The following is a 25,619-nucleotide window of genomic DNA, read 5'->3' as shown; positions in this document are numbered from 1 at the left end:
CGCAAGGGGCGCCCAGCGCCGGGCCCGGCGCTGGGCGCCCCTTCCGCGGAGCCGGCCCCGGGCCCCCCGGCTTTGCGCCCGCGGCGCCTCTGCTCTCTCCCCGCGGGCTTTTCTTGCTTCGCCTTAACGCTAATCTCCCGCTAAGCGCTGCCGGGTTTAAGTGCCCTGATGGTAGAGGCTTTAAATGGGAAACTCGAGCTGGGGACAGTTGCAAAAGCGAGCCCTGTTTGAGCTGCTTGTTGTTCCTGCAGGCGACGTCTGAGAAAGGGGAATGGTAGTGGCCGAGGACAATAAATAGTCTGTTCACGCTTTGTTTAGAGTTAGTGTTAGAGTAACATGATCTCTACAGTGCCTGCAAAGTCAGCGTTTAGGCAGTATGTTCCAGAAGCAGAACAGAAAAGGAGCTAGCTGTTTTTTGCATCTCTTCCCACCATATGGCAGTCCCTTTCTAGGTGCAGCGGCCGGATACAAAGCCAGTTAGCGCTTATGATGAACTAGATATTGAAAAATCAAGCCAGCTTTTACCTTCTGTGCAAAGAACACAAACAAAAAAGACAGGGACATTTACAAGGAGGCCGGAAAGTTTATTAAAGCAGGTCAAATCCTGAGAACCTGTCTGAAGACTTAGCAGCTCTCAGGCCATCATTACAACTGGTAAGTAAGTAAGATGGAAAAGCAAAGCATTCAATGGATCCCTGACCTTCCCCATATCTTTTTCCACTCCTCAGGACAAACGCCGTCTCAGCTGGCTTTCTTCTCATCTGTAGACACTGTCGAATCAAAGCAATCAACCATGTGTTGACCATTTGGATTCCCCAGTGCATGTACCTGTTCCATCTGGGGACAACCAGATGATGCACGAGAGAGCAGGTGAGGGGGCTGGCCATGTCCTTTGCTGGAGCACTAGCAGTCTTGGTAGCTGCCTGATTCCTAGCCCAGACTTGCTGTGTCCTTCCAAGTCCCACCTTGTAACGGGGAGCTTAAACCTTTCTGAACCAAAACACCTAAAGCTAGCACTTGAAATAAGACAGGTAGCCCTGGGCATGGAATAGTCACATAAACTCAGACTTTTTCCCTAAATAGTTGCTCCAAGTAGAGGTGCAAATAACTTACTGGGAACCTTGTCCACTCTGGAGTGCACAGAGAGGAACCACTCTGTGCACCATGCTGCAGGTGAAAGTCCAGCAGCTACCTGCATCTCTCTTGTGGCTCAAGCCTTTGAAGGATCAGCTTGGAAGAATCAGTCTAAAACATTCCTCACCAAAGTGTTTTTAATCTCTTCTTCAAAGTCTGTAATCTCCCAGGCAATCTGCCTCAGAGGAACTACCCTTACCACCAGAAGCTTTTTGTAATTTAATGTTCACCCACAGTGAACAGGAAAAACAATTTATTTTCTGTATTGTTGCAGGCACTCTTAAAGTTATCTTAAAACAGTTGTCAAATCTTCATCTTTTCTTCTCTGAATTATACTGATTATGATTTATAGACCTTTGATTCTTGTTACCCCCCTCTAGACTTTCTTCAGTTGATTTGGACTTCCTTGAACTGACCCAAAGACCTTGCTGAGCGAGTAAGGGGAGAAGATTACTTTGCGTATTTGCAGACAACACTCTTGTCTGTGTATCAGAATATGAGATTTACTCTTCCGTCTCTTCTCTCCTCTTCCAATAGCATGATATTTTTTGACTTGTAGTCAGCCTGTGACTCATTATAGGCCCCAATTCTTTTCTGCAGAGCAGCTGCCCACAGCATTGTTCCCTATCTTGTACCTGCCCAGTTTTTTTCTTGTAGTTATTCCTGGTGGTCCATGCTCAACTGCTTTTTCCAGATTGTTTTTCCAGTTTTTCAAGATCACTTGAATTCTAATCATGTTGTCCGTGTTTGTGCAGCCCCTCCCAGGTTGCTGTAATCGTCCAAGGTCTGTCATGTCCCTGCGTGCTCAAGCTGTTCCTAATAAGCCTCATTTAATGCTATCGAACACCACTGTAATAGGCATGTGATTCAGATGGGGGGACCTACAAATTAGTGGGGAGAAAACTGAGGGTCAATTGGTACGAAGTTTGCTATTTCAAGGGGGCCAACCAGAAAATGTAAATGTGTATATAAGCCACTAAGGAATGAACAGGGGTCAAGTCCTGCTGGTAAGTTTCCCTTTTGTCATTTTTTTCTTATTTGCTTTCTTTTTTCCAGTTTCAGTTACCCTTGCAAGGCAAAGTTGTATGAATACAAAGGAGTCTCTAAAGTTTGTATGTGGGGAGGACCCTGAGCTGCATACCAATATAGGTGCTTGTATTTGGGTGTGATTTCCATAGGAGCTCTGTGATTAAAAGAAAGGAAGTCATATAGCTCTTACAGTTTGGTAGTATTACTTAGATCCAATGTGTTGCATATTGGCACAGGGCTACGTGTGTGCACTAAAAATAGTTTTGAAGAGGAGAGCTAATCTGATGCTCAAGGAAATCCAGACCTAATGGTTCTCCTCTTAACTCATGCTATTCTTCTAGATAGTTCAAAGGTTATGTGTGATCTTGCATCTGCTTTGTTGATGTGTAATCCCTCTGACTCGGAGCATGAATCAGACATCATCTGCGAGTTCTTGTGCCCTTTGGGCTCGAGGAGTTGGCTCAGTTTTGGCTGCATTTCTCCAAACACTGCTTACAACTGGCAGGGATGCATTCCTAGAGAACAGGAGTGAGGGCTTGTGTTTTCCCTGCTGTTTTTTTTCTTTTCTTTTCTTCCCTCCTTGTTTGGGAGTACTTAGCTTCTCTGTTGGATGACACAATGGGGACTCACCAAGTAGAAGGAGTTGACAGCTGCTGAGGGAGCATATAGGGTCTACCGCTGTGTACAGCAGCAGCTGTACATGACTGAGAGATCCTCGATCCCTTTGTCCCATTGTCTTTTACACCTCAATTGTGGCAGTTTTAGAGAATGGAAGAGGCTTTAAGGCTGACATTGAAGGAGTGAGAAGGTTCCCCTTGCTCTTGGTCCTTGTAGTAAGAAGCAACTGTCAGCTTCCTTTCCGCCTTGATAGCACCCGGGGAAGATCTGGGAGAAAGTGAGCCTGAAAGAAAGATCGGGAAAGGGAACTGGAAAATTAAGGAGTGGAAGAGAATAAAGAGGAGAGTAAAGAAGAAGCAGGGCAGAATTAACACTAAAGGTAAATGAAAAACAAAGGAAAAAGGTGAAAGCAGAGTGAATTAGGAAAGGGACAGAAATGTGATGTTATGGTACACTTGTAGAAATGCTAGTGGCAATAGCATGCAGTAAAATACACATTGTTGCCTCAGGCATTTCAAAATCTTTATGTTTGTGAATTTGGCATCAGCAGTTTGTCATGTCCCAGCAATGGCACTTGAACATGGAGAGTGATGCGCAGGGGGTTCTCCCCTTTGCTCCCCAGAATTTCCCTGGGGCTTGGCCAGCTCTGGGACTACCTGTAAGAAGAATTTCCCTTATACGGCCTTCTCTTCTGGCCTTATTCCTTTTTTGTCTTCTAAGTTAATGCGCTGCTGCAGCATCATGACTCCAGTACTTGTTGTGTCATCCAAAAAAACACACCAGTTTCTATCTTTATTTGGGTCTGGGCTTGTCCTCCCTAGCACTTAGCCAGGCTCCCTGAATCACTCTTCAAGGACTCTTAGGGATACTAACTCTCTGTGCCCAGCTTATGCATGTGAACCAAGGTGGCATTTAGACCATGTGCACCCAGCCATGTGAATGTTGCATCCATGCTAGCAAGCTGCTTGCAAGGAAAATCTTGCATTTTGCAGAGACTGCAGTTCCAGTGCAACTAGACTTGAAGGCCAACTAGTGCTTCACTGCATGGCTGACAATCTAAAGCAACAACATATAAATCGAAACAATGAAATGATAGAGGAATTGGGACACAATTTTAAGTATGAAAGAAAAAGTTACAAGCTGAGCTGTTCTGTGGAAACACCCAGTGTCTGAAAAATATTCTTCTGCAAGTGAAGTCGCTCAGTACCTTTGTGTGGATTCATATCCATTTTCTTAGTTCCCCCAAGCTGCAGTATTCTTTGCCCCACTCAGTGTTATGCTATTGGCTCAGGTCATTAGCGTACTCCATTTCCTCAAGATGTAGCTGTCTTCAAAGACAGAGCTGCTATGGTGTTATTCATAGCAGAGTAGATGGTTTTATTACCCATTAACTTTATGACCTTGGGTGGCTTTAGGGTATTCACTGGTGTTATTATCCCACTGGCTTCAAAGGTACTGTATATCAAATGTTGAAACTTCAAGGCCTGATAAAATGCTCTGATAAGGCTGATGTTTAAAAACATGAGCTGTAACTGATACATATGTTCAAGTCCTGTTGAAACAGCTGCTTTGCTTACAGATCCACGGAGGAGTAGGGGCTCTGTGGTTCCTCAAAGTGTCCTGCTCATGATCTCAGGTTGAGACCCCCTCAGTTCCAAGAGAAATCGTGACCATGATGGATGAACAACTGTTCAAGCTAGTGTTTGGGAGATGTGGAAACCGAGAGCTGCTGCAGGAGGAAGGCAGCTCAGTATGCTATGATCAGAGCTGTGAAGCACCCTGATAAAGCTGAGATGGTTCCAACTTTCCATGGTTTATCCCAGTAAAGTGGAAAATTTTTTATTATTAGGCATGCATATCATCTGGAAATCCTAACCTTTGCAATTTTAAATGGAAGAGGCAAAATTCTGGCATGTGCCTTCTGTTCTTTGTCTCGGCCTCTACTCCATAGGAATATTGTGTATACAGAGGAGCATTTTTAGCTTGAGTTATTGGTTTTAAATGTACTGGTCCGCTGGAAAAGGCAAGTGGAAGAAGTGCAGCTTGCATTTAAAATGGTCAACATTTAGAACAATTTGGAGCAAGAATCCATCCCTCTTCATATTCAGCTGTCTTGTGCTTTGTTTAAAATGTAAATCCATAGCCAAAATCCCTGTGCACTTCCCTGCAGTGGGTGAGAAACTCAGTGACCACAAAGTAGGAAAAAAAATGCTTACAGGCGCTAGTCCAAAGTCCTTTTCTCAGCAGTATCCTTAATTTCAAACAAGAATGTTTACTCAGTCACCTACCAAATATACTTGGGAATGGTGACATCGAGCAAAAACACAGTCTCTTGGGGAATCATTCAGAGAAGGAAGATAAAAACTCAATATTTGGCATTTCTATAACATTTTCCAAATCTGGAAAGTAATAGCTTATAAAGTAAGCCTCAAGTTGTTTCTGTGAAGTAAAAATGTGCAGTATTCCATAATTCACAAATAAGAAAATTGGTAAAACTGACTTGTCCTTCATTCCTAAGGGAAGAGAAAGCAGAGCTGAGATGAGAACCTCTGCTGTCCAGCTCCTGGCTTTGTTTTTAAGGCACTATGTTCTTACAGGGACATTTCTGTAAGGTAAATGATTTTTGTCTGCCAACAGCTATACAAATATACTTTCAACACTATACTTGAAATCCCTTGGCACAGTTTGTATTCATATGCAAAGCTGATGATTGGGAGAGCAGGTCTCCAGCAGAACCAAAACGCTAAGTTATTTGACAGTGTAGCTGCACAGTCCAATGTGCCAGGGAGAAGAGCTGTGAGTGAGAAGAGAGAGCCAAAGAAAGTGAGAATGTGTTGTGAGGCAATACCACTAAGGTTTAGGGGCAGACATATTTTTAATATCTTGGCCTGTCTTCAAGATAGTTTCCTGCTGGGTCATACGTGGGCTTCCAGATGTCATAGGCAATATGTTTGTTACTGCATTAGTCACACAAAATGGCATCCGTTTCTCCAAATCTGAAAGCTTCTAAGAAAAGATTCAGAAAGCATCTGAGAGAACGGGCTTAGCAGAGTGACGAATGTGCCTTTGAGGAAACATCTTGACTGCTCTGCAAGATGGGCACTCAGGCACTCCTGAATTAACATCAGGGAAAACACAAATAAGGAGTGATAAGTGAGGTTGTGAACTTCATATGATATTCAGAGGCTGATGCTGTTTGTACTTGGGTCTGGATATTTTTTGCTGTGGAAAGAAAGAGCTACGGAAACTCCTGGCTTAGAGATGAGTCTTCTCCAGCCTGACCCTATGGTAAAGGTCATGTTCAAGGCACAGAATTGAACACTTCCTGATGAAATAGGTCTATATTTCTAGGACTGTGTGCATTGCTTACAAAGGTTTATAGCAGACATTGCTCAATTAGCACTGATCAGGCTAGCTTGGCTATCTGTCAGTAACTGTTTGCCCATAACAACGCAGGGGGCTTCACTGGCATTAAACTTTGTAGCATCATTTTTAAGGGAGATGATTCATTTTCACTTGAGTGCACTAATTAATACAAGGTAGTTTCACTTGTTCTCCACTCCCACAAGATAAAAATCTTCTTAAATTCTTTTGTATATGTCCCCTCTTAACATAAGCTCATAATAACGCTGGTATTTAGAAAAAAAATCTTTTTTCTGAATTCACTGGTGCCGGTTTTGCCAGTTAAGTATCTTTATAACAATCTTTCCCATGTGATTTTAGCAGCTGATACCAAACTCTTAAATAATAATGCTTTATAATCCTAGAGTCAGGTTTTCTTCCAAATTTCCACGTAACTCTGTGGTCGTTAAATAACATCAGTAGTTCAAAGGGGAAGAAAGATGGTAGGCTAGTCGAAATGGAGGGATTTTGGATGTGGCATCTCATACATTTTTCCCTGGGCTAAAGCAGAGAGCTGAGGTCTCTGGGGGGACACAGTCTGAGAATACTGGGGGAAAAAATATAGGGCCACAGACACTGGAGAGAGCATTGACGTTGCAATGGCACCGTAAATGGATTTTGCGGTTGTCGCTGTTACTGTGTCTCTAGGTTCCCCCACCACAGCAGCTGTATTTTAGAGCCAAACACCTGAACTATCCTTGCTGCTAACAAGAGGCTTGAGGGCAGTACATTAGTATTGTCATGACAAATAAATACTACGCTATTGCCAGGTGGAGGAGGCGGGGAAGATGAGTGCCTGCCCTGCGGGAACAGGGTGAGGGAGTTCCTGGCTCTCCAAGCCTGCTGTCAGGTCGGCACTCAATATATCTTCTGTTAATTAGAGTGCAGAAAATGTGCAAGATGTTGGAAAGAGGCTCAGGGCACAATTAGAAAGTCAATAGCAGTCCTGACAACACCTCCCTCCCGCAGAGCCAGCAACTCCTTCCAAATTCCGATAATAATTCTGGCGTAAAATCCTGTACAGGAGTTGACTGACATGACTGTCATGGTCCCTCTTTCTTATTGTAAATATTAGCATTTTGGGAGACAAGTTAAATAATACTTAAGAAGAACCTTCAGAGCAATGCAGTTTTGAATATATATTTTCATATGGGCGTTTGTGCAGGGTGGGTGCTAGCACTGTTATTTCCTCTTTTTTCCATGAATCACTCCTGAATAGAGACGTTAAGATGTCTCACAAGTGCCCGAAATCCTTGCAGTGACCCTGTGGCAGGGGGCACACAGGACGCCTGTAGTGCTGATGAGAAGATTACACATAGAGAGGTCAAGTGATTTGCCCAAAGCCATCCAGAATATCTGTGTCACTTCTTGAATTACTGCAGTCATCTTTCCTTTCTTTGGAAATGTGTGTGGAAACATCACAAGCTTACATCAGCTTTTCAGTGGTGAAATCACTGATCATTTATACCTGGCTAAAAGTGATGCAATTGTCACCACTCAGGGTGACTTCCTTACTGATTTTGTTTATTTTGCTGTGAAATACCTGCTGTGAACATTTGAGTCCTTAGTATTATTGGTTTTTCTTTCTTACCTGAGATAAAGGACAATGAGATAATCTGATCTGAAAGTCTGTGACACAGCCACAGCCAAGTGGTTCCACCCCTTTTTCCACCCACCAACTCACAAGCCAAGTTTCAGGCTCCACCAGCTCAACACAGCTGTTGTCACTCTCCTGTTCTGCAATTTGCAAACAGCCCAGTGACGTAGCAGGGGGTAATGTTGTTTGAACAGTCTCTTCAGTCAATGATTTTCTAAAATAAACTGGACAGAAATTAATAGGTCTGCACAGGAGTCTGATATTGAACAGTGCAAGGGGAATAGAAAATTCAGCATGTTATGACATGAAATAAGGCAGGAATGTTTTCTCAGCAAATCCGGCTTGGTGACCTAGCAGGTGGTTGCAGAGGCTGAAGAGGACAAGCTTTTCTTTCACTTTGCAGGATGGAGTGGGTAATGTCCTGGAAATGACTCCCAAAAGGAGAGGGGTAAAGGGATGCTGCTGCCCTTATATCTCACCTAAAAGATTTTACTTAACATTGATTACCTACTGTCTCCCTATCCACCTATCTCTTTGGTCCACACACTTGTACCAGTCCTTTAACCTTGCTGCCCCTTTAGCCATAACCCTGGTCTCTCCATTTGGGTGAGCAGATGGCTGTCTCCACCTGAGAAGCAAATGCAGTGTTTCGCCCACCATAAACTGTGCAAAATTAAGACCATCCTCATTTTTCTGCCCTTTGGTTTCATAACTTTTTGCAGATTGCTTCATATTCTCAGATCTGTTTCTTCCTCTGCCAGCATCTTCTATGCTTTGCTTTTTCAAAACCCCCTGTGAAATTCACTCATTTTGAACAAATCACTCCTAAACAACCTGCTACTAAGGAAAGGACTTTTGAGTTATTGCTGGTGGAGTACTATCCATTGTACAGGCTCAAAGCATATGTTTTCTGTTCCTAGGACATGCTTTGAGAAGACAACGCCTTGAGATCAGGCATTTTAGCTCTTGTTTGCATGGCCATGGGCCATGATGTTGCTTTGTGAGATGGACTAACAGTGATCTCTGTCCATCCTTGTATGTTATGTGCCCTGAATGAAATGATGACAGAAACTACTTGTATTTGATCTGCTGGAAGAGAAACTTGAAGATCTTCCTGTGAATTCAAGATTTCTCTGGGATGGATTGGGGGGGGGGGGTTCTGTTGAACTGTGGCATTGGAAGGGCTGAATTCTCATATATGTTTCTAAAGACGATGATGTCTGAGAGGGGATGTATCCCTTAAACCTGGAGAATAGGAGATGAAAGAGGAAGCTGCAAGGAGTGGAGGACACTAAGACCTTTAAGGGCTCCAGATCTCTATGAGGACTCCTGAAAAGGGAGGCTGAATTAAGGTCCTGCATTAAGACCTTTTCCTTTAGCAGGGAGATGGTCTGTACTGGGTACTTGCAAGGACAAGCCACAGAGTTGCCAGCCTCAGGCCTCATGAGCCCAGCATTCTTGCTGGGAGGAAAGAGCCCTCATCATGCCAGTTCTGTTGGGTATTCGACCTCCTCGCTGGGAAGGGCGTGAGTCCCAGCAGTCTGCCATATGTGTTAAACCATCTTAAAATCAAGAGGGAAGCAAGTGCTGGGTTGGTTTCTTGCAGTTCTAGGAGTGTTAACATAACAGTAAATGCAGTAACGTGTTTCATTTCTCAGCTGGGGCTTCCTTTAGGAATTATACCTTCCTTAGTACTTGCTCACATATGAACGCTTCTACCCTTACCTAATACTTCACTTCCAGCAGGCTCTGCACTCGTCTCTGTCACGTGGCAGCTGAGCTGAGTGAGTCATGCAGCTAAAATCACACATCACAGCAGCAGATACTGTTTTCCTCTAAGTTCTGGCCAGACACCTAAAGAGAAGGGTTGGCGACTGCAGGGGACTACAGACTGTGGTTCCTGACGTGATGTTACCTGGGGCTTGTATTACCACCACTGCACTGCTAAGCCCCAAGCAAGGCACGTGTCTATGAGGTAGCTGTGTGGATAATGTCCTTTCTCTATTCTTGCTGATATTGCACCAGTCACTGCAATATCTAGAAAAATATCCTCATAATTGTGATTGAGGGGAGGGGTGGGATACATGACAGCATTTTCGTTTTAGGAATATAGTGAGTTACTTCACTTTGCCTGGAAGCAGTTCCTGAAAAAGTGGTATTAAGTGGTGTTGTCTGAACAGCAGTCCTTAAAACACTGGTGACTTGTGTGAGCAGCCTGGAGCTGCTCTGTGATTGCCTGGTCCCTGCAGGTGCAGGGGGCTGTGGCATCCCCTGCATGTGACTGGTGTGACAAGTCCCACACTAGCTCCCACTGCTGGACGAGGCACACAGGGACAGCACCTGGGAACGGCTGATACAAGAAATGGAAATGAAAGCACCTTTCTCCGCACTTGGCACATATGGACTGTTGATGAACTGTTAATAATTCCTGTACGGTTACCAGATGTAACAGGGAGGGCTATTGAATAACCCAGCACGTTTCACTAGCTACATTGCTATCTCTCTAGATAATATTTTACTTCTGTTTTTAAAGTTTTGCTGTCTTTGCATAATGTTACACTATGGAATAAAATGTTCTCTTCAGTTCAGAATGTGTTCAGTGAAGGATTTGTAAGAAATTGTGGAAAGTAGGTTGACATAAATCCTTTAATTTTCAGTTCCCAGAAACTCCCAGCTCTCATAGTGAGCTGTGCTATGTGTCATTGACACATCTGGCCCTCCAGAATATGCATTTCAGAGAGAAATAGGTTCTTGTGAAATGTGCTGGAGACTTAGCACTGGGGACTAAAGTCCTCAGCTCCTCTGTGAAGCTGGTCCAGGGGGCCAGCAGCCGTGAAATTATCTTCTCACTTTGCTGCCAATGTGCCTTGGCTCTGACCTGGGGAAACCTCTTTAAGAGAAGTGCAATTCAGGTTATGACTTGGCAAGCCCTTACCGCATCAGGGCTTCAGTTTCCAGGTTTGTTCTAGGCAAAACTTAACCTTTCCTGCACAGAGGTGGCTGCCCTCCAGTGCAGGACTGTTGCGCAAAAATAGGCAATTTAGCACTGTCGAGAGACGCTCCCCTTACCAGCACTTTTCTCTTTCCCCTGCTGGGATCAGTCCTCGATGCACTACACAGCAGGAAAGCTTTCTGCCTGTGCTGTTCCTCCTCTTCCCCCAGCTAACCTTGTTTAGTCCCAAGGAGATCATTTTAGTGTTTTTCTTCTATGTCCCTTGGATTTTGCTAGGTGGACCAAAATTCTCCAGAGAATCATGTTTGGCTTCCAGTACTGGGGGTGGATTAGGAAGGAAAAAATGAGGTTCTGAGACCAGTCTCCTGGCAAAATCTTTCTTCATCTTCCCAGCTTGGGCTTTCAGCAGCAGGGTCAAAGGCTGGGGTGCAGACAAACGATTTGCTCCAGCAGCAATGATTCCTGCTCCACAGCTGAACTCAGCAATTGGGAGATATTGAAAAGGGGGCTGGGAGGCTGAGCAAGGCCTGAGGAAGCAGAGCTCCTCCAGGAGCTGGGATAACCACTCTGAAGTCTGGGAGGGAAGCAAACGCTTCATGCGCAGTTGGCTTTATTTCTGGATTTCGCCACATGTATACACAATGAGTGGGTAAAGATTCTTGGGGGTTTGCGTAGAGCTTTAGGGCCAGTGGAGTAGCCAGAAAAGCCAAGGGGAATCCCCAGTGGAGGCATGGGGAGGACACGAGCTATGTCCTTGGTGAGAAGGGGTCTGCTCCAACAGGACGAGGATGGGAGGAAAGGAGGTGTCTCCTACACAGACAGTGCACCATGGCATCGGGTGAGTGTCCTTCGGCAAACAAAGGTGCAACTTCTGCGATTAATAAATTCAGCAGGGAATGGCCTCTTCACAGCCAACGTTACCTTGCAAGCACCACCCCTTGTGATTTTCCAGGCAGAAAGGCACTGGGAAGGGCGGCTCTGGCGCAGCATTGCAGGGCTTCACGGGATTACTTATTCACTGTGTTCCTGGAACAGCTCCAAGCTTCCCGTCTCTGCCTCCAGTGTACAAACTCATCGAGTATGCAGAAGGCTTACAGCCCCCAGAGGCAAGCGAAGACGGTAGGAAGGTGGTTCATACTGCAGATCACGCTGCCTCTGAAGGACCTGCCGGGCTGTGTTTCTCAAAAGACTGAATTGGTATCCTCCCTTCTTCTACCTCCCTAACGTTTAAGCAGAGTAATTAAGGCAGCAGACTCTGTCCGGATGGATTTCATTGCTGGGGCCATTGGAGGTAAATAAATCAAGTAGTGCTTGTTGATGAAAGCAGATAGCTGTGTTTCCTTGTTATTAAGCTAATGGGCAGGTCCTAGTGGCAATGGCAGAGCTGAGTGTCTTTTGGTGGGGGCTGCTTGTTAAAAGTGTATTCTTTAATAAGTGGAAGATGTCATCATAGCAGGTTCACAGAGCTACTGAGGAAATAGCCCTGCAATTTGGTTGGCTGAGGTCATTGCCCTGCAATCTCCTCCAGTCCAGTGATGGAGCAAAACTCTAATAGGAAGAGACTACGTGGAAAATGCTGCATGCAGATACAAACTGGCAAACGTTGCCTGGGCAGCAGAACCTCCCTGTCTGATGCCTGGGGGTGCTGGCCAGGGGTCAGAGTCATGACTCTGGAGGGCTGAGGGTGCATCTCATAAAACTGGGAGGGTGGAGGCACGGCTTTGTTTCAGTAAAGAAGGTCTGAATGAATGAAATTTATGTAATCTTAGGCTGAGATGTATTTGCAGCTCTGATGGTAATTTCACCGCAGGCTGCTGCATAGCAGGCTTTGATCTAGTGAATAAGTTAGCTATATTAAAAAAAAAAAAAGTGTGATTTAATTTTAGACATTTTGAGGGCAAATACTGCTCAAACCCAGTTTTGTTTTAAACAGCAAAGTGTAGCCGCTGGTCTCATTTCTTTTCTGAAATCTCCTTGTCAGATTTAGCACAGTATCGAATAGCAAGACAAGAGGCTTGGGGTCACCGCCGCCAGAAAGGCCAGGTAAACCTGCCACATGGCTGAGGCACAGTCCAAGCCCTGCATGTCAAAGCTTACTAGGCTCTCGGAGCTGCTGAGGTTTGGCAGACTTTTCCTGACCAGGAGCGACCTTTGGCCCAGTTACAAATGTCCATTTGCCCAGAGGGACCCCAGCGAGTTTTACCCTGCCACCCCTTTGCGCTCACTGCCCAACCTGTGGACGCCGGCGAGGTTTGGCTGCTTGGGGGTGCCCGGGCCCAGGGTGCCTGTTGCTCAGGCTACCGGCTCTTCTGGAGTGCTGAGACCTCCGCTTGGGAAGGGCTCTTGATGGGAGAGGGGGATATAACCCCTCTATGACATCTCTCCTCTCTACTCCTCTTTCCTCGTTGACTTCCAGAGCACGTAGTGGAGTTTTGGGCCCAGTGGTGTGGCTGGTAAAGGGCTTTTTTAAGAGGCATAATGCAATCTTTCAGTGGCAGACAGCAGTGTTTTCTGGCATGTTCTCCCCTACTGGGAGCTTGCACATAGACACGTGCAAGGTACCGTGGGCAAGGGCTTCGGGCCATGGTCCCTAGCCTGATGTGGGACAGCTCCCAGGGGTGGGACAGCTTTCCTGTGAGAACAGGGATGTTTTTGGCACTGAGGCTGTTTCGCAGCTTGTGCTTGTTAGAGCTGAAGCAGATTTCACATTCCCAAAGAAGCTGCAAACCCAGCTGAACTGCATCAAGCAACTCAAGTGGCAACACAGATAACAACAGAGTCTGTGTTTAGTAAATGATGTTCTTGTGACCTTGTTCTGTTTTCCGGATGTTTTGGAGAAAACACAGCTTGGGCACCTCTGAAAAACAGTAGAGGTGTAGTCCCTTTGAATCCCGTGTAAAGATCCAGCCTCGCTCAGGAGCACACACAAATATTGTTGTGCTTCTCCTCTGAGCTCCTGCTTCTGTGCCCACAGGACAAGCTCAGCACCTTTGGCCTGGGAAACAGTGACCTGGTGTGATTCCAGATGAAAACATTGTGAGAGAAACATGTTTAGTTATTAAACCTGGAGGCTTTCAGTAACCACAAAATGGGGCTGAAGGTGCTGGAGAGCAGCTCATCTGTAAGGGTGTCCTTTTTGGCCCAATATAGCTGACCCTACTCTGGGCAGGAGGTTGGGCTAGAGACCTCCTTAAGTCCCTGCCAACCTCCCTATGAGTTGATATCTGCTTCTAGCCCTGCTATCACAGCAACCCAGGCCATGGCAGGGCCTGAGCAGTGATGACTAAGGATGACTTGACTCTTGGGCCTGAGCCAGAGATCTGGGAAAGGGAAGCTGAGGTTTACCCAGCACTGCCCTGGTAAAACAGCCCGGTCTGAGCAGGTCCAGGCTTCTCTGCCTCTTGCTGCAAGGTTACACACCAGTCACATGCAGTCCCAGGGTAGATAAATACTCTACCCACAGAGCAACATGCTGTCTCCTTGTCCCTTGCTGAAACAGCTGGCTACTGCCAGGGAAATGTTACTGGATGGAGTTCAGGTTGTTTGGGGTACGGGGCAGTTTTAATGTTCCCAGCTCTTTGCAAAGTAACAGGTCTTTGGAACTTGCTATCTACCCATCCAATGCATGGACCATGATCTCTGCTTCTCCCTGTGTCTCCCAGCCAGGATTTCGCCTACAGCTCAGAGCTGTTACAGTCTGGTGGGCTCTGTACAGCTGCTACTTGCTGTCTATTGATTGCCATTTCAGTGGCAGAATCCCTCCTTATTTTAATTGCCAGGTCTAAATAGCCTGACTTGTGAAGAGACTGTGAGTTATCAGGTTTTGTCCCTGCTGTGTGGGTGTGTATGCAGGGGCTGCTGTAACCTCTACACAGTGTCTGAGAATATCTCAGACAAAGTAGGCAGGAAGACTGGCTCACTAAACTGCAGCACTGATCATCCACCTCATTTTGCCATTATTTTCTGCACAACCGATACAATGTTAGTGAATGGGAGTCCCATAGGATCCCTCTCCTGTATGCATCCTATACATAGCTGGCCTTTGTCACTTCTGCTGTGCAAACAGTGCATGTATGGGTCAGGCTATCTTTGTACCAGGCTATTTATATTGTCTGACATTGCACAGAGCCCTTCCTCCTAGTCTTTGACACTCTTTGGATTGGCTCTTCAGCCAAAAAAACTTGACTGCCCCGAGTGCTTTGGTCCTTAAGGAGGGCAGTTCATGGCAGGCTGTGGTTGTTGGGAGGTTTTGGGGGCTCACCTCTCTACTGTGGTGGGAGCAGTGAAAAGTTTACCCTTATGGTCTTTTCCCAGGAGGGGATATTTTTTCACTGTTGAAACGAGGGTGAACAGGAGCCCTTTGGACTGAGGAGCGATGGGGAACAAGCTGGTTTGGGGCAACCTGCTTTTTCTGTCAATGTTGTTGCTGACTCCATTCATCTTAATGTGTGAACAGAGTGATTTTGCTGTAAGGGAATACACTTTGTGTCCAAAATCAGCCCTGGTACCTGATACACATGAGCCAGTGAAAAAATGGCAAGGCTCCTACCTTCCTGAGCGCAGTGGAGCAAGCTGGATTACAGCTGTGTGGGGGCACTGTGCCCTTGCGTAGCCAGTGTCTGGGCAGCCCCCGGGTGCCACCTTTAAGATTCGGGAAGTTTGCAACTCATGTAATGCCAAATCCTTTGGGCTGGGACGGGGTGCTTGGGCCAGGGCAGAGCACTTCCGAGGACACCACAGTCGTGTTGACATTAACTTATTTGCTGCTCTTCCCTGGCTGGAGGGGTCTGTGTTTGCAGTCTGGGCTGAGGGCTGGCAATCTGGGACAGTACAGGTGGCCCTGGGTGACTTGGTGTGCTGTCACTGTCTGCTCAGCTCGGATGCATTGCTCCTCCCAGCTGTCTTCTTCTGCTGTTCTTTCTTTCTGTCCTGGGCATTCTCCCTCACTCTCTCTCTCTTTCAATCTTACCTCATTTTGGCTTTGAAATACAAAAGTTGACTTCTTGGCCCATTCGTTATCTCAGCTGCTATTGATCTGTCCTGCTGGCAGACCTGACAGAGTTTTTGCAGAACAAACCTCACTTTTTCTGCAAGTGAGACTCTGCCCGTTGTTTGCTTACGAGCAAAGCACTGCAGGCTTGGCGGCTGGCGACCCACACCAGCAGCTGCTGCTGCTCTCCAAAATGCAGTAGAGCTGCTCAGAGCTCCCAAGGAGCAGTGTAATTGCAGGTGAACCTGCCGAGTGAAACGACTGCTGCAACACAGCAACAGATACGTCTTTAAGTAGCTTCCTTTTCCTTAAAAACAAAACAAACCCTCAATGACAGGTACTTTCTAACTTGAAGCCACCAGAAGCACACAGTTTTCTGTGACTTCCTGGCACCCTGAAGAGCTCATAAAAGCACTTTTATGAACTCGATCTCTGTATGAATAATCCACATGGATACAACTCTGTTGTCCCTCAGCCTGATTTTCTTTCAGGTCACTTGGCAGTTTATATACTCGGAGGAATTTGACTAATCGGCCCCTTTATTGTACCTGCAAGCAGATACATGCAGATGAGAGCTGAGAAAGGCGGCGGCAGCGGTGGCGGTGGTGGCACGGGTGGTGATCCATTTGCTGTTCCCTCCCTATCTGCAATTAAGGCAGTAACTTTGTCTCACAGGATTAATGTGTTTCCAACTCCAGCGGCTATTTTAAGGTCTCGAAATGAGCCCGGGTGTCAACAGAGGGTTGACAAATCCCCCTAGATTGCTGAAGATGCCTGTACTGTCACCGGAGGGCAGTAACGGTCAGCTGGCGTGCGGGGCGTGCTGCCGAGCATGCCGGCTTCGCGCACGCCCCATCGCTAATCCGCCCTAATCCTGCCAAGCCCGAAACAGAGCAGGGCAACGGCTTCACGTGGGGCTGGTGCTGCCGCCTCCGACGGAGGGCCCACGCGGGGCTGTGCTGCTGCCCGCTCGTGCCGGTGCGCAAGGGCTCGGTGCTCGCCGCCGCTCGCTCCCGCCCAAGGGCTCTCCCCTCCCCAGGCTCAGGGCCTTTGCTTTGCTCCGTGCTCTGGCTTTGCAGCATACGGCGGTTTCTGTTGTGTCTAGGGAAGGCACTTCAGGGGCTCAGTCCAGCAAGGTGCTGCAAACCCCTCTGCTCAGTGCATTTTTTCTTGTGTGCTTTGTAAAGTGCAGCCAGGCCATGCCCAGTCCATGGCAGGCAGGAGGACCTCTCCTGTCACCAGGATAAAAGACAGCTTACTAAGGAACTGCCACGCCTGAGGACCACCTGTCTTTTAGAAAAGTCCTTGTACTTTTAGTTCTTAATATTTCCAAGTCAAGCATGCGGCACCAAAATTGCTCAGCAATACTCAGAGACCCTCCTGCGAGTGGAGACGCTTTGCTGCTCATGTAAGTGTGGCTTGGTCATGGCCCAAAGATGCTTTACTGCCTGCACTGAGAGGGGAACAGAAACAGCCCAATACTGCGGTGCATGTTATCCCTTTCACCTTCCCGCCGGTCCCTTCTCAGGAGGGCTGCTCCGAGCCCTGGAGCTAGAGGCATGTGCAGATCCTTTCTAGCAGCAGTGGTTTCTGCATCTTTGCCGGCCAAGCCGGCACCGTGGCGCTGCTCCTCCTGAGAAGTTTCCTGCGACGCTCCGATCCCTCCTCCGAACGTACCTCGGTCTCTCGGAGAAATTGGCCTGTTTCACTCCATCGTTGTTGGCTTGGACATCCCGGCTGGAGCTTGAGAGAGATGGGGTGCCAAGAGCAGGAGTCTGGAGCTGCACTTGTCTGCAGTTCCCCTTCTTCTGCTGATTGGGGAAAGCAGGCTGCCGTGGGGTGTGCTGCTAACCGTGTCCAATAAATGTCTGTTCCAGGTGGTCTGAGCACAGCAGTGGGTTATCCGCTGGATACGGTGAAGGTACCTGTTGGAACTTTATTTCTTGACTACAGACTGAAGGCAAACAGACCCTTTTGCCTTTTTTCCCCTTTTAGAAAACTAATCCAGTAACTGAATGCTTTAATCTTTGTTACATCAACATATTTCACTATCTTCATTTGGTTGTGTGGTTTTTGCTCTTTTTAAAAAACGTCAATTGTTCAGGGATGCTATTTTATGATTAACTAACTGGTTTGCTGTTAAAGCATTATTGGATTTTTTCTTTTTTAATCTGATGTCCATATTTCAAAGTTGCCCCTGTGTTCTTAGGTGAGGATTCAGACCGAAAGGCGTTACAAAGGAATTTGGCACTGCATTCAAGAAACATACAGAACAGAAAAAGTAGGTACCTCTCATCAGAATCGCTCATGCAAGCTATGGGTGGCTTCTTATTTCTACCTGGAGTAGCAATAAGAGAGGCCTCCTACATAAGCCAGAGAAGCAAAGCTGCTTTACTCAGTTTGGGGAGGACAGACCACAATTACATGTAACTATTTTTTGGGAGAAGAGTTAGCATGAAACTTGGTTTTGTCAATAATAATAAAAATAGAAAAAAGTTTTGACTCAGCCTTGTAAGGGCAGTGTTTTAGAGTGGATTCTTTCCCTTGCTGTTCTCTTAAAACTGTTCTTTTTTTCCTCTGTTTCAAACCAGGTGTTGGGATTTTACAAAGGCATATCTGCGTCAGTCTTCTCAGTGTCACTGATTTCCTCTGTTTCATTTGGTACATACAGAAACTTCCTTCGCAGCATCTGCAAACTGCGATACGGTACTGCGGACGCAAAGCCCTCCAAGCTGGATATCCTTCTTGCTGGAAGCGCTACTGGTGCCGTCCGGGTAGGTAAACAGCTGAAGGGGAGATCACAGAGAGATCTTGTTCACGTGTACGTGGGGCTGGAGAAGCACAGACCGGTTTCTGCTCAGCGCTGGGAGGGGGGTGGCAGGGAGCCTGCGTCAGAGACGGTGCTGCCTTCGCGGGGGGTCATGCTCTGCCCCGCTGCTCCCCGGCTGCCGAGGTCTGCAGAGCAGCCGCGTCCTGCTGGGCACCTCACGCTGGACTGACTGTAGAGAGTGCCAATGTCGTTAAGAACATGCTATTAGGAGTTACGTGAACCGTGGCAGAAAACGTACAAAAAGAAAGAAAAACGACCTGGGTAGCAAATTTTCCAGGGGGCTCTGACCGCATCCCCGCAGAGGGACGGCTTACGCAGCAAGCGGGCACCTCCGCTTGCGCAGCGCAGGCCGGTGTTTTGGCAGTGACGGAGATCAGACGCGAGCGGCCGGCTGCAGGTCAGCGCGGCTGAACGGTGCCCTCCGTGCGTCGAGCTCCTGGAGCGGAGGTGGCCGGCACGAAGACGGGTTTCCAGCAGCTTTCAAGCGAGGGTCAGAGCCTGCCAGGGCCGGGAGAGCAGGGGGATTAATTCCCTCCTGTGCCGGAGGGTGACGCCGCTGGGGGAGCGTGTGCTGTGCTGGCTGCGTGAGCTCGGGTTAAAGCCGCCCAGTGCAGCGCCTCTGCGCCCGTGGGGAAGGGGACCGCACGCAGCGTTGCCTTGGCAGGACTCCAAACCCATCGCGGCTCAGGGCATCGCTGGCAAGCGAAGCTACCTGGCAAACACGTGATTCCCACAAAGGATGTTAGGTGGGAAGTCTGAATTCAGGCGCAGTTTCCTGTAAGCAGACGGATTTGTGCAGGCGCTGCGAGTGCCGCAGGGCCTCCCGTCGTCCCGAGGCGTGCTGGGCTCAGCGGGGCACGCAGCCCCGGCAGTCCTCGTATAGGGTAGTCTGGTCTATAGGTATTCCTGGTAGGGAATGGCTCTACTTCACAGGGGTTGTTTTCTGGTATTCCTTATGGCCTTGGTTCCAATTGCCAGTGTGTTGCAGAGCCCTGATTTATGCTACTCGTTAGCTGAGGACATCCTTTTTTCCATGCCCATATGGTTTAACAAGCTTTTACAGCTGTTTAGTATCCTCTGCCTATTTCTGCCTCACCTTCCACTGTGCACAGCGTAGCACAAGCTCACACTCGTGTCCTGCTGCTGCTCTGCGATGATTTAGTGCACACCAGTGGGAGGAAGCTGGAACTTGCTGGCTTCAGATAATAAAAATTATTGCCTGAAAAGGTGGGAGATAAGTGATTTGATGGGTCAGGCTGGAGGAGGATCAAAACACTGTTTGAATGGGAAGGTTTGAAATAATGTCCTCTGACTTTACAGGTCATGTTGATGACACCTAGTGAGGTAGCTAAAGTTCGAATGCAAACTCAGAAGCAACCACATCCTTCTGTGGCATCTCCCCAGTCTGTTCCCAAGCCTAAGTACCAAGGATCTCTGCACTGTCTGAAGGTGATTGCAAAGGAGGAAGGTTTTGGGGGTCTCTACAAAGGCTGCTCTGCATTACTCTGCAGAGACTGCTCCTCTTCTGCAATATATTTCCTTACCTATTCTGTTCTGTGCGACTGGCTTACACCAGTGGGGAAAAATAAACCGGGTAGGTACAAGAAAGTGTCTTGCATTATCTGCAAAAATGGCTTATTTTGTATCATGCTCAGAGGAAAAAAAATATTCTCAGCAAACACTACCCAGCACCTATAAGGCCTCGCTCAAAACCATGCCTTGTGAGGGGCACGTTTTATTATTGCGGTGTCTTTATTTCCAGGCACAGCCAGGCGATTTGTGCCCTTCAGGCAGGGGCGTGGGCAGGCTGGGTGTGGGGGATTTGCTGGCTGGCTGCTCCAGCTGTGCTGAGCAAAATCAGCTCACGTGGCTGCGAGGGTGACAAGCAGGGTAAGCCGCTTAGTGCCAAGGCACGCGTGGGGCGCGAGGTGCCCTGGGGATGCTGCAGGGCCAAAGCAGGCCACGGCAGCCCCACTGCGCTCCCTGCCCATCCCGCCTTAGGGCGAGCGCAGTGCTCGGGGAATAATGCAGCCATGGGGAGAGTGAACCAGGGCAAAGGCTTTCACCCCTCCCAGCACGTGCCTTGCAGATACAACGCAGGCTAGGAAAGCGTGGACGCAGCTCATGGGCAGGGCGGGAGGCTTTTCTTCGGGGCCTCACGGCAGTGACCCTGGGCTGGGGTGCTGGGGAGAGCAGCCCGAGGTATTTTTCAATGTGCTGTGAGGGGAAATAGCAGGAGCCAGGGCCTGAGATGATCCAAGTTAGGGAATTAGGGTGCATTTAGGATTTGTTCTTGGGTATTACTGTAGCACAGGGCATGACCCAGCCGCCTCTGCCGTGAACACACACCAGAGAGCTGGTCCCACTCTCCAGCGCAGTGCATACCTTGTTTTTTTTTGATCTGGGCAACAGAAGGTTTGATCATATCAAAGAGGAGCTGAACTGTGTGTGTCCCCCAAAAGTTCATTTGGGGATCTTGTCCCTCAGCAGCTACTTCTCCTTCTGCAGGAGGGGTGCTTACAGCACACACCACTACCTAGTATGTGAGTATGAAAGCCTCTTCGTGCAGAAACGGGGTATGCAACTGGAAATGAAACACGGACAAACCGCCATGAGCTCTCATGGAGCACCTGCTCAGGGTCGGTCTGGAGCTTGAAAATACCGTCCTGGGACAGAACTGAGAGTCTTAGGTTTTCTGGTTGCTGACTTGGCCCTAAAAAATAACTGTCTGCTTCCACCTTTGAGTAAATACCAGAGGGGCGAAGCAAATTTTTCCATTCAGCAAAAATAATCTTCCTGAGAATTATAAAAATAAGTAAGCCTGGCTGAGGCAGGTCTGAGCACACTGAGGCTGTGGCAGTTCAGTGCCTCAGAGTGACAGGCTCCATGTCACACTCTGTTTGTGTGGGGTTAAAACAGATGCTGTCTTTGCACAAGCCAGCATGATGTATGCAAATGGAGCATGCTGTGAAATCAAGAGGCCACATGTTTTGTATGAGATCACTGGAAAGACACAACTGCAATAGCAAGACAAACTAACTACTGAAAAAACATGAAGGTTGAAAAGTTATTTGCTATGCAGCATATGGAAAGAGAAGGCACTCCTCCTTTTCCTCCTCTCTCCAAGGAGCAAGGTTTTCTAGTTGAACTAGGAGAACTCCCCAGTTCTGCAATTGCATGACTGGCTAAGTGTTTTCAGCTTTTCCTCACTTTATTCTGCAAGAGCAGGTCAGGCTGTGGTCACTGCTCAAGGCGCGGTATAGCCTGTGATCTATGAAGTGTGCTGCTTAGATTGCTGTATGGTGGAAAGGGAGGTAGAGCTGTCTCTCGCCTGGGAAGGCGAACTCCTGACAGAGACCACACAGGCTGGATGAATCCAAGGAAAAGATCAGAATTCCAGGAGAATTTGATGGAAAAATCATTTGAAGAAATGTTAGAGACAACCTGCAGGAGTGCAGTGATTGTAATGCAGTCATCCTAGCCAGTCTGGCAGGTCCCAACCATGCCAGACCGAGCAAAATTTCAGTTTAGTGGTCTTTCTGTTCTTTCCTGTTCCTAAAATTATTTGCAGAATTAGATTTGAAAAGACGTAAATAAGCAGCTGCAGAAAATAAATCGGAGATTGTCATAGCTCTAGGAGTTCGGAGCTTATGCTAACTGCTCCCCCCGCCTTCATCTCTTGCAGGTTTCCTAGTTGTGCTGCTTTCTGGTGGTTTTGCTGGAGTCCTGGCCTGGGGATTAGCTACTCCCATGGATGTCATCAAATCACGGATGCAAACAGATGAATCGGGACACCGCAAGTACAAAGGCCTAGTTCACTGCGCTAGAGAAAGTGTGAGACAGGAGGGTGTAAAAGTGCTCTTCAAAGGACTTGGTTTAAACTGCATTCGTGCATTTCCTGTGAACATGGTTGTATTTGTAACATATGAAGCTGTGCTGAGGTTTACAGATCATCTTACAAACGAAAAATAGCTTATGTCACTCTGTTCAGAGGTGTATTTTTTTTTTTTTAGTCCATTTTTTTGTAACACAACATACACAAACAACTGCTGAACTTTGCTGTCATTGATGGATAGTGTAAGAGGTATGGACATTTCACCCTAAAGCTGGATGACTGATCTCTTAGTTCATCAGGAAGTCTTGTACCTATAGTCAACCTCCCTTTTATCCTGTTAATGTGCTTAGACTGCAGCTACTTCTCATGCCATTGAAACTTTTGCAAATATTTGTGTTCTAAAAAGCTGGTAATCTGACTAGAGATTTTTGACAAAAGACAAATTTTATTTTCTACCAGTACAAAAATTGATCTTCGCTACGAAGGCAAGAGTTGAGGGCAGTTTGTGCGTGTTAGATTTAACACTATACAGTGTGTGCTCTTTATATGTAATGCATGTATTGCATTCACTTAATAACTTACCTATTTGTGCTTGAAGCCACAACTGACAGACCTTTCATGCCTATCTGTAATTTTGCCCAAGCGCTCCACAATTATATCCCTTTGGTAGCAGCTGAAATACGAATCGCCTTGCTTTTTCCTGTCGTCTTTAAATGAGTGGCAGACATAGTTTGTTTACATAATGGCTAATGGCTTCATTGAAAATGAAAACAGGCTTCATTTCAAGTAAATCATGTGATTTTTCTCCCTGTGCAATCATTAGCAGTAAAGCTTCAGTCCCCTTCTGCTGCGAGAACATACCATGCTTCTGAATTTTGATAAAGCTCTTTGTACAGGCTGTTCTCATACTGTAAGGAGGGCAGGAAGAGGAGCAAAACCCTTTGTTTCTCAAAAGACAGACTGCCATAAGCTTTGTGCACTAGGGGATACGTAAACTAAAGGAGAAGTGCAGAACTGTATGGTATAATTAAGATTAATTACTTTTAAAAAGTATATGCTCTTTTCACTTTAAAATACACTCCGTTAGGACTGGCTAAATGTGTGGGTTTTTGGTTTTTTTTTTTTTTTTTTTTTTTTGGTCAAAGTTATGTTCTGAAGGAATCTCTAACTTGCCTAAAAAATATTCTTTTTTCATAAAGGTATAGCATTTCATAAGCCTGTCTATTGGGGAGTGGGGGAAATACTACTGCTTCAGAGGGAACCTCTCTAAACTCAGAAACACTCTGATTTGCAAATCTTGCCTCAGGAGCATTTTAGATGTTTTGTGTCTCTATTCTTCTGTCTTGATGAAGGCATTTGGAGTGGACTGGCTCCCACTCCAAAATTGTGCTGAACATGTGCTTTTTTTTGAAGCAAAAGGGACAGACTTTTTTAAAGGAGTTCTCTTATTCATGGCTGATGAAATTCTGGTCTGCATCCACTTTCACTGGTTGATAGCACGGCCTTTACACTAACAGTGACTTTGCAACAGGCAGGACTCAGCAGCTGTTCTGGAAAATGGAAGAAACGATCCTGTACTAGGACACGCTTAAAAATGTTAAGTGCCACTAGCAAAGAATAAAGGGGACCTCTTCCACTCTAGAAAGACTAGTAAAAGCTCCAGAACTGTCCTCCTGAAATCTAAGCCTTCAACTTGCTTTTTAAATTTCTTCACAGCCATGCTATCAAATGACTACCATGAATTTTTCTCTCAAGAGTCTATCAGCTGCTGCAGCCAATCCAAGAGCAGGTTTAAAAGACCACAGACAGGTTCAGAGTATGTCACCTTAAAAGGGCATAAACTGAAAGACTCAGCAGGGAAACTAATGCTATTCCAAGGTGCTTATGGACTGAGCAACCTAGTACCCTTGGTTACAGCTTGGGGCATGAGCAGCAAGATTCCTTTAGTCTGAAAGTCCTTACAACAAAAGATTTAATTAAGTCAGTAAGATTTGAAGTTCCTCCTAAGATGCCTCTTAAGAGATTACTTACCCTCACCTCATTCTACACGGGACGTACTAGACTGAGTGCTCTCCCAGGAGGGTGGTGATTTAGCCAGGCTCAGCCTGGATGTTTCCTGGAATCAAACTCCTTTATACTGTATTATTCTCAGCCTAACTCAGTTCTCAGGCATTAAGTCTGAACAGAGAGAAGGAAAAAATACCTACAAATAAGACAAAACAACCATTTATTGCTAGGCAGTGTTGATACCATCCATGGTCAGCCTGAGGTTTGAAAACAAAGTCCAATCAGAAGTAGCTCAGCTTTCCCCACAGGCTCATACATTCAAACAACTAAAAATGTCTCCTCCTGTAAGCCAAATACAGGCGGTTTCAAGAAACAGGAATTATAGGTGAATTGTTAAATTGAGTGGGAAAACCTGTGGACCACAGTCAGCAGGGCTGAGATCTGTAACCCCCTGGGTATTCAGCATCATATAAAAGCAGGCTCCTACTTGGCCTGAACAAGTGCTGTATGAGAGGTAAGTCATTTCTTTAGACAGCTTATTTCAGGAAGCTAACTACTTTGCAATACATTCAGTCTGCAAGTGTTTACTGGGAAAATATAAATATGCAGTTTATTGGCAACAGCCCGTCTTAAAGCAAGTACTCAAAGCTAATTCACGCTGAGCTAAATTACCCACAGGTAAAGAAATTGACTGTATAAGTAAATACTGTAAATCCAAGCGCATAAATAAGAAACAATTTTTGTTTAACAACATATTATACAGGGTACCCTTAACTCCATGTACGCTAAGCTGGGTATTTGGCTTGTGGATTTCAGAACCTGGCTGCTTATTTTCTCATTTCTTTTCATAACCTTGGCCTTCAGCTACTCTGTTTGCTTCTCTGATAATCACAGAACTACTTCTGATAAATTACCTAGCTGAAGGCCAGCCTACAGAAGGAAGACACCACATGTGCTGGGCTGTTACTAGGTTTACTTTGCTAGGGATCACAGCTTTCTGCATAGACAATTTCTTTCAGTAACAAACTTACTGGCCTTGAAAGCAGAAAATTTTCTTTAGAAGGAACATTCTGCTTCAGGTTTTCATTTTGCTGTTAGTTCCTGTCTTTGTGACAACGTTCACAAATATCCGAGCAGGTTTCAGCACGCCTCTTGGCGAGTATGGAAGAGCCATGGGAAGCTATTCAGGATCTGGGCTCCTCAGACAACTGCAATCAGAGTACC

The 25,619-nt window shown here is 46.5% G+C and overlaps 1 protein-coding gene across 3 annotated transcripts; it reads left to right on the top strand.

Annotated features, from left to right (window-relative positions):
- Window positions 1-69: 69 nt before the first annotated feature.
- On the top strand, window positions 70-23,486 carry SLC25A47 (solute carrier family 25 member 47). Of its 3 annotated transcripts, XM_064512076.1 has the most exons (7): window positions 70-654; window positions 729-870; window positions 17,601-17,644; window positions 17,933-18,004; window positions 18,315-18,497; window positions 19,874-20,147; window positions 22,239-23,486. In XM_064512076.1, the coding sequence occupies exons 2-7, from the start codon at window positions 852-854 to the stop codon at window positions 22,523-22,525; spliced, it is 879 nt and encodes a 292-aa protein (XP_064368146.1). In that variant the 5' UTR covers window positions 70-654; window positions 729-851; the 3' UTR covers window positions 22,526-23,486. The 3 variants fall into 3 exon arrangements, with proteins under 3 accessions (XP_064368146.1, XP_064368147.1, XP_025967168.1); XM_026111383.2 differs by lacking the exons at window positions 70-654; window positions 729-870 and adding an exon at window positions 11,765-12,024; XM_064512077.1 differs by lacking the exons at window positions 70-654; window positions 729-870; window positions 17,601-17,644 and adding an exon at window positions 1,977-2,141.
- The last annotated feature ends 2,133 nt before the right edge of the window (window positions 23,487-25,619 follow it).

This window comes from Dromaius novaehollandiae, chromosome 5, assembly GCF_036370855.1.
Source record: "Dromaius novaehollandiae isolate bDroNov1 chromosome 5, bDroNov1.hap1, whole genome shotgun sequence".
In the NCBI taxonomy this organism is placed as follows: Eukaryota; Metazoa; Chordata; class Aves; order Casuariiformes; family Dromaiidae; genus Dromaius; species Dromaius novaehollandiae.
This window is presented reverse-complemented; position numbering and strand designations above follow the sequence as displayed.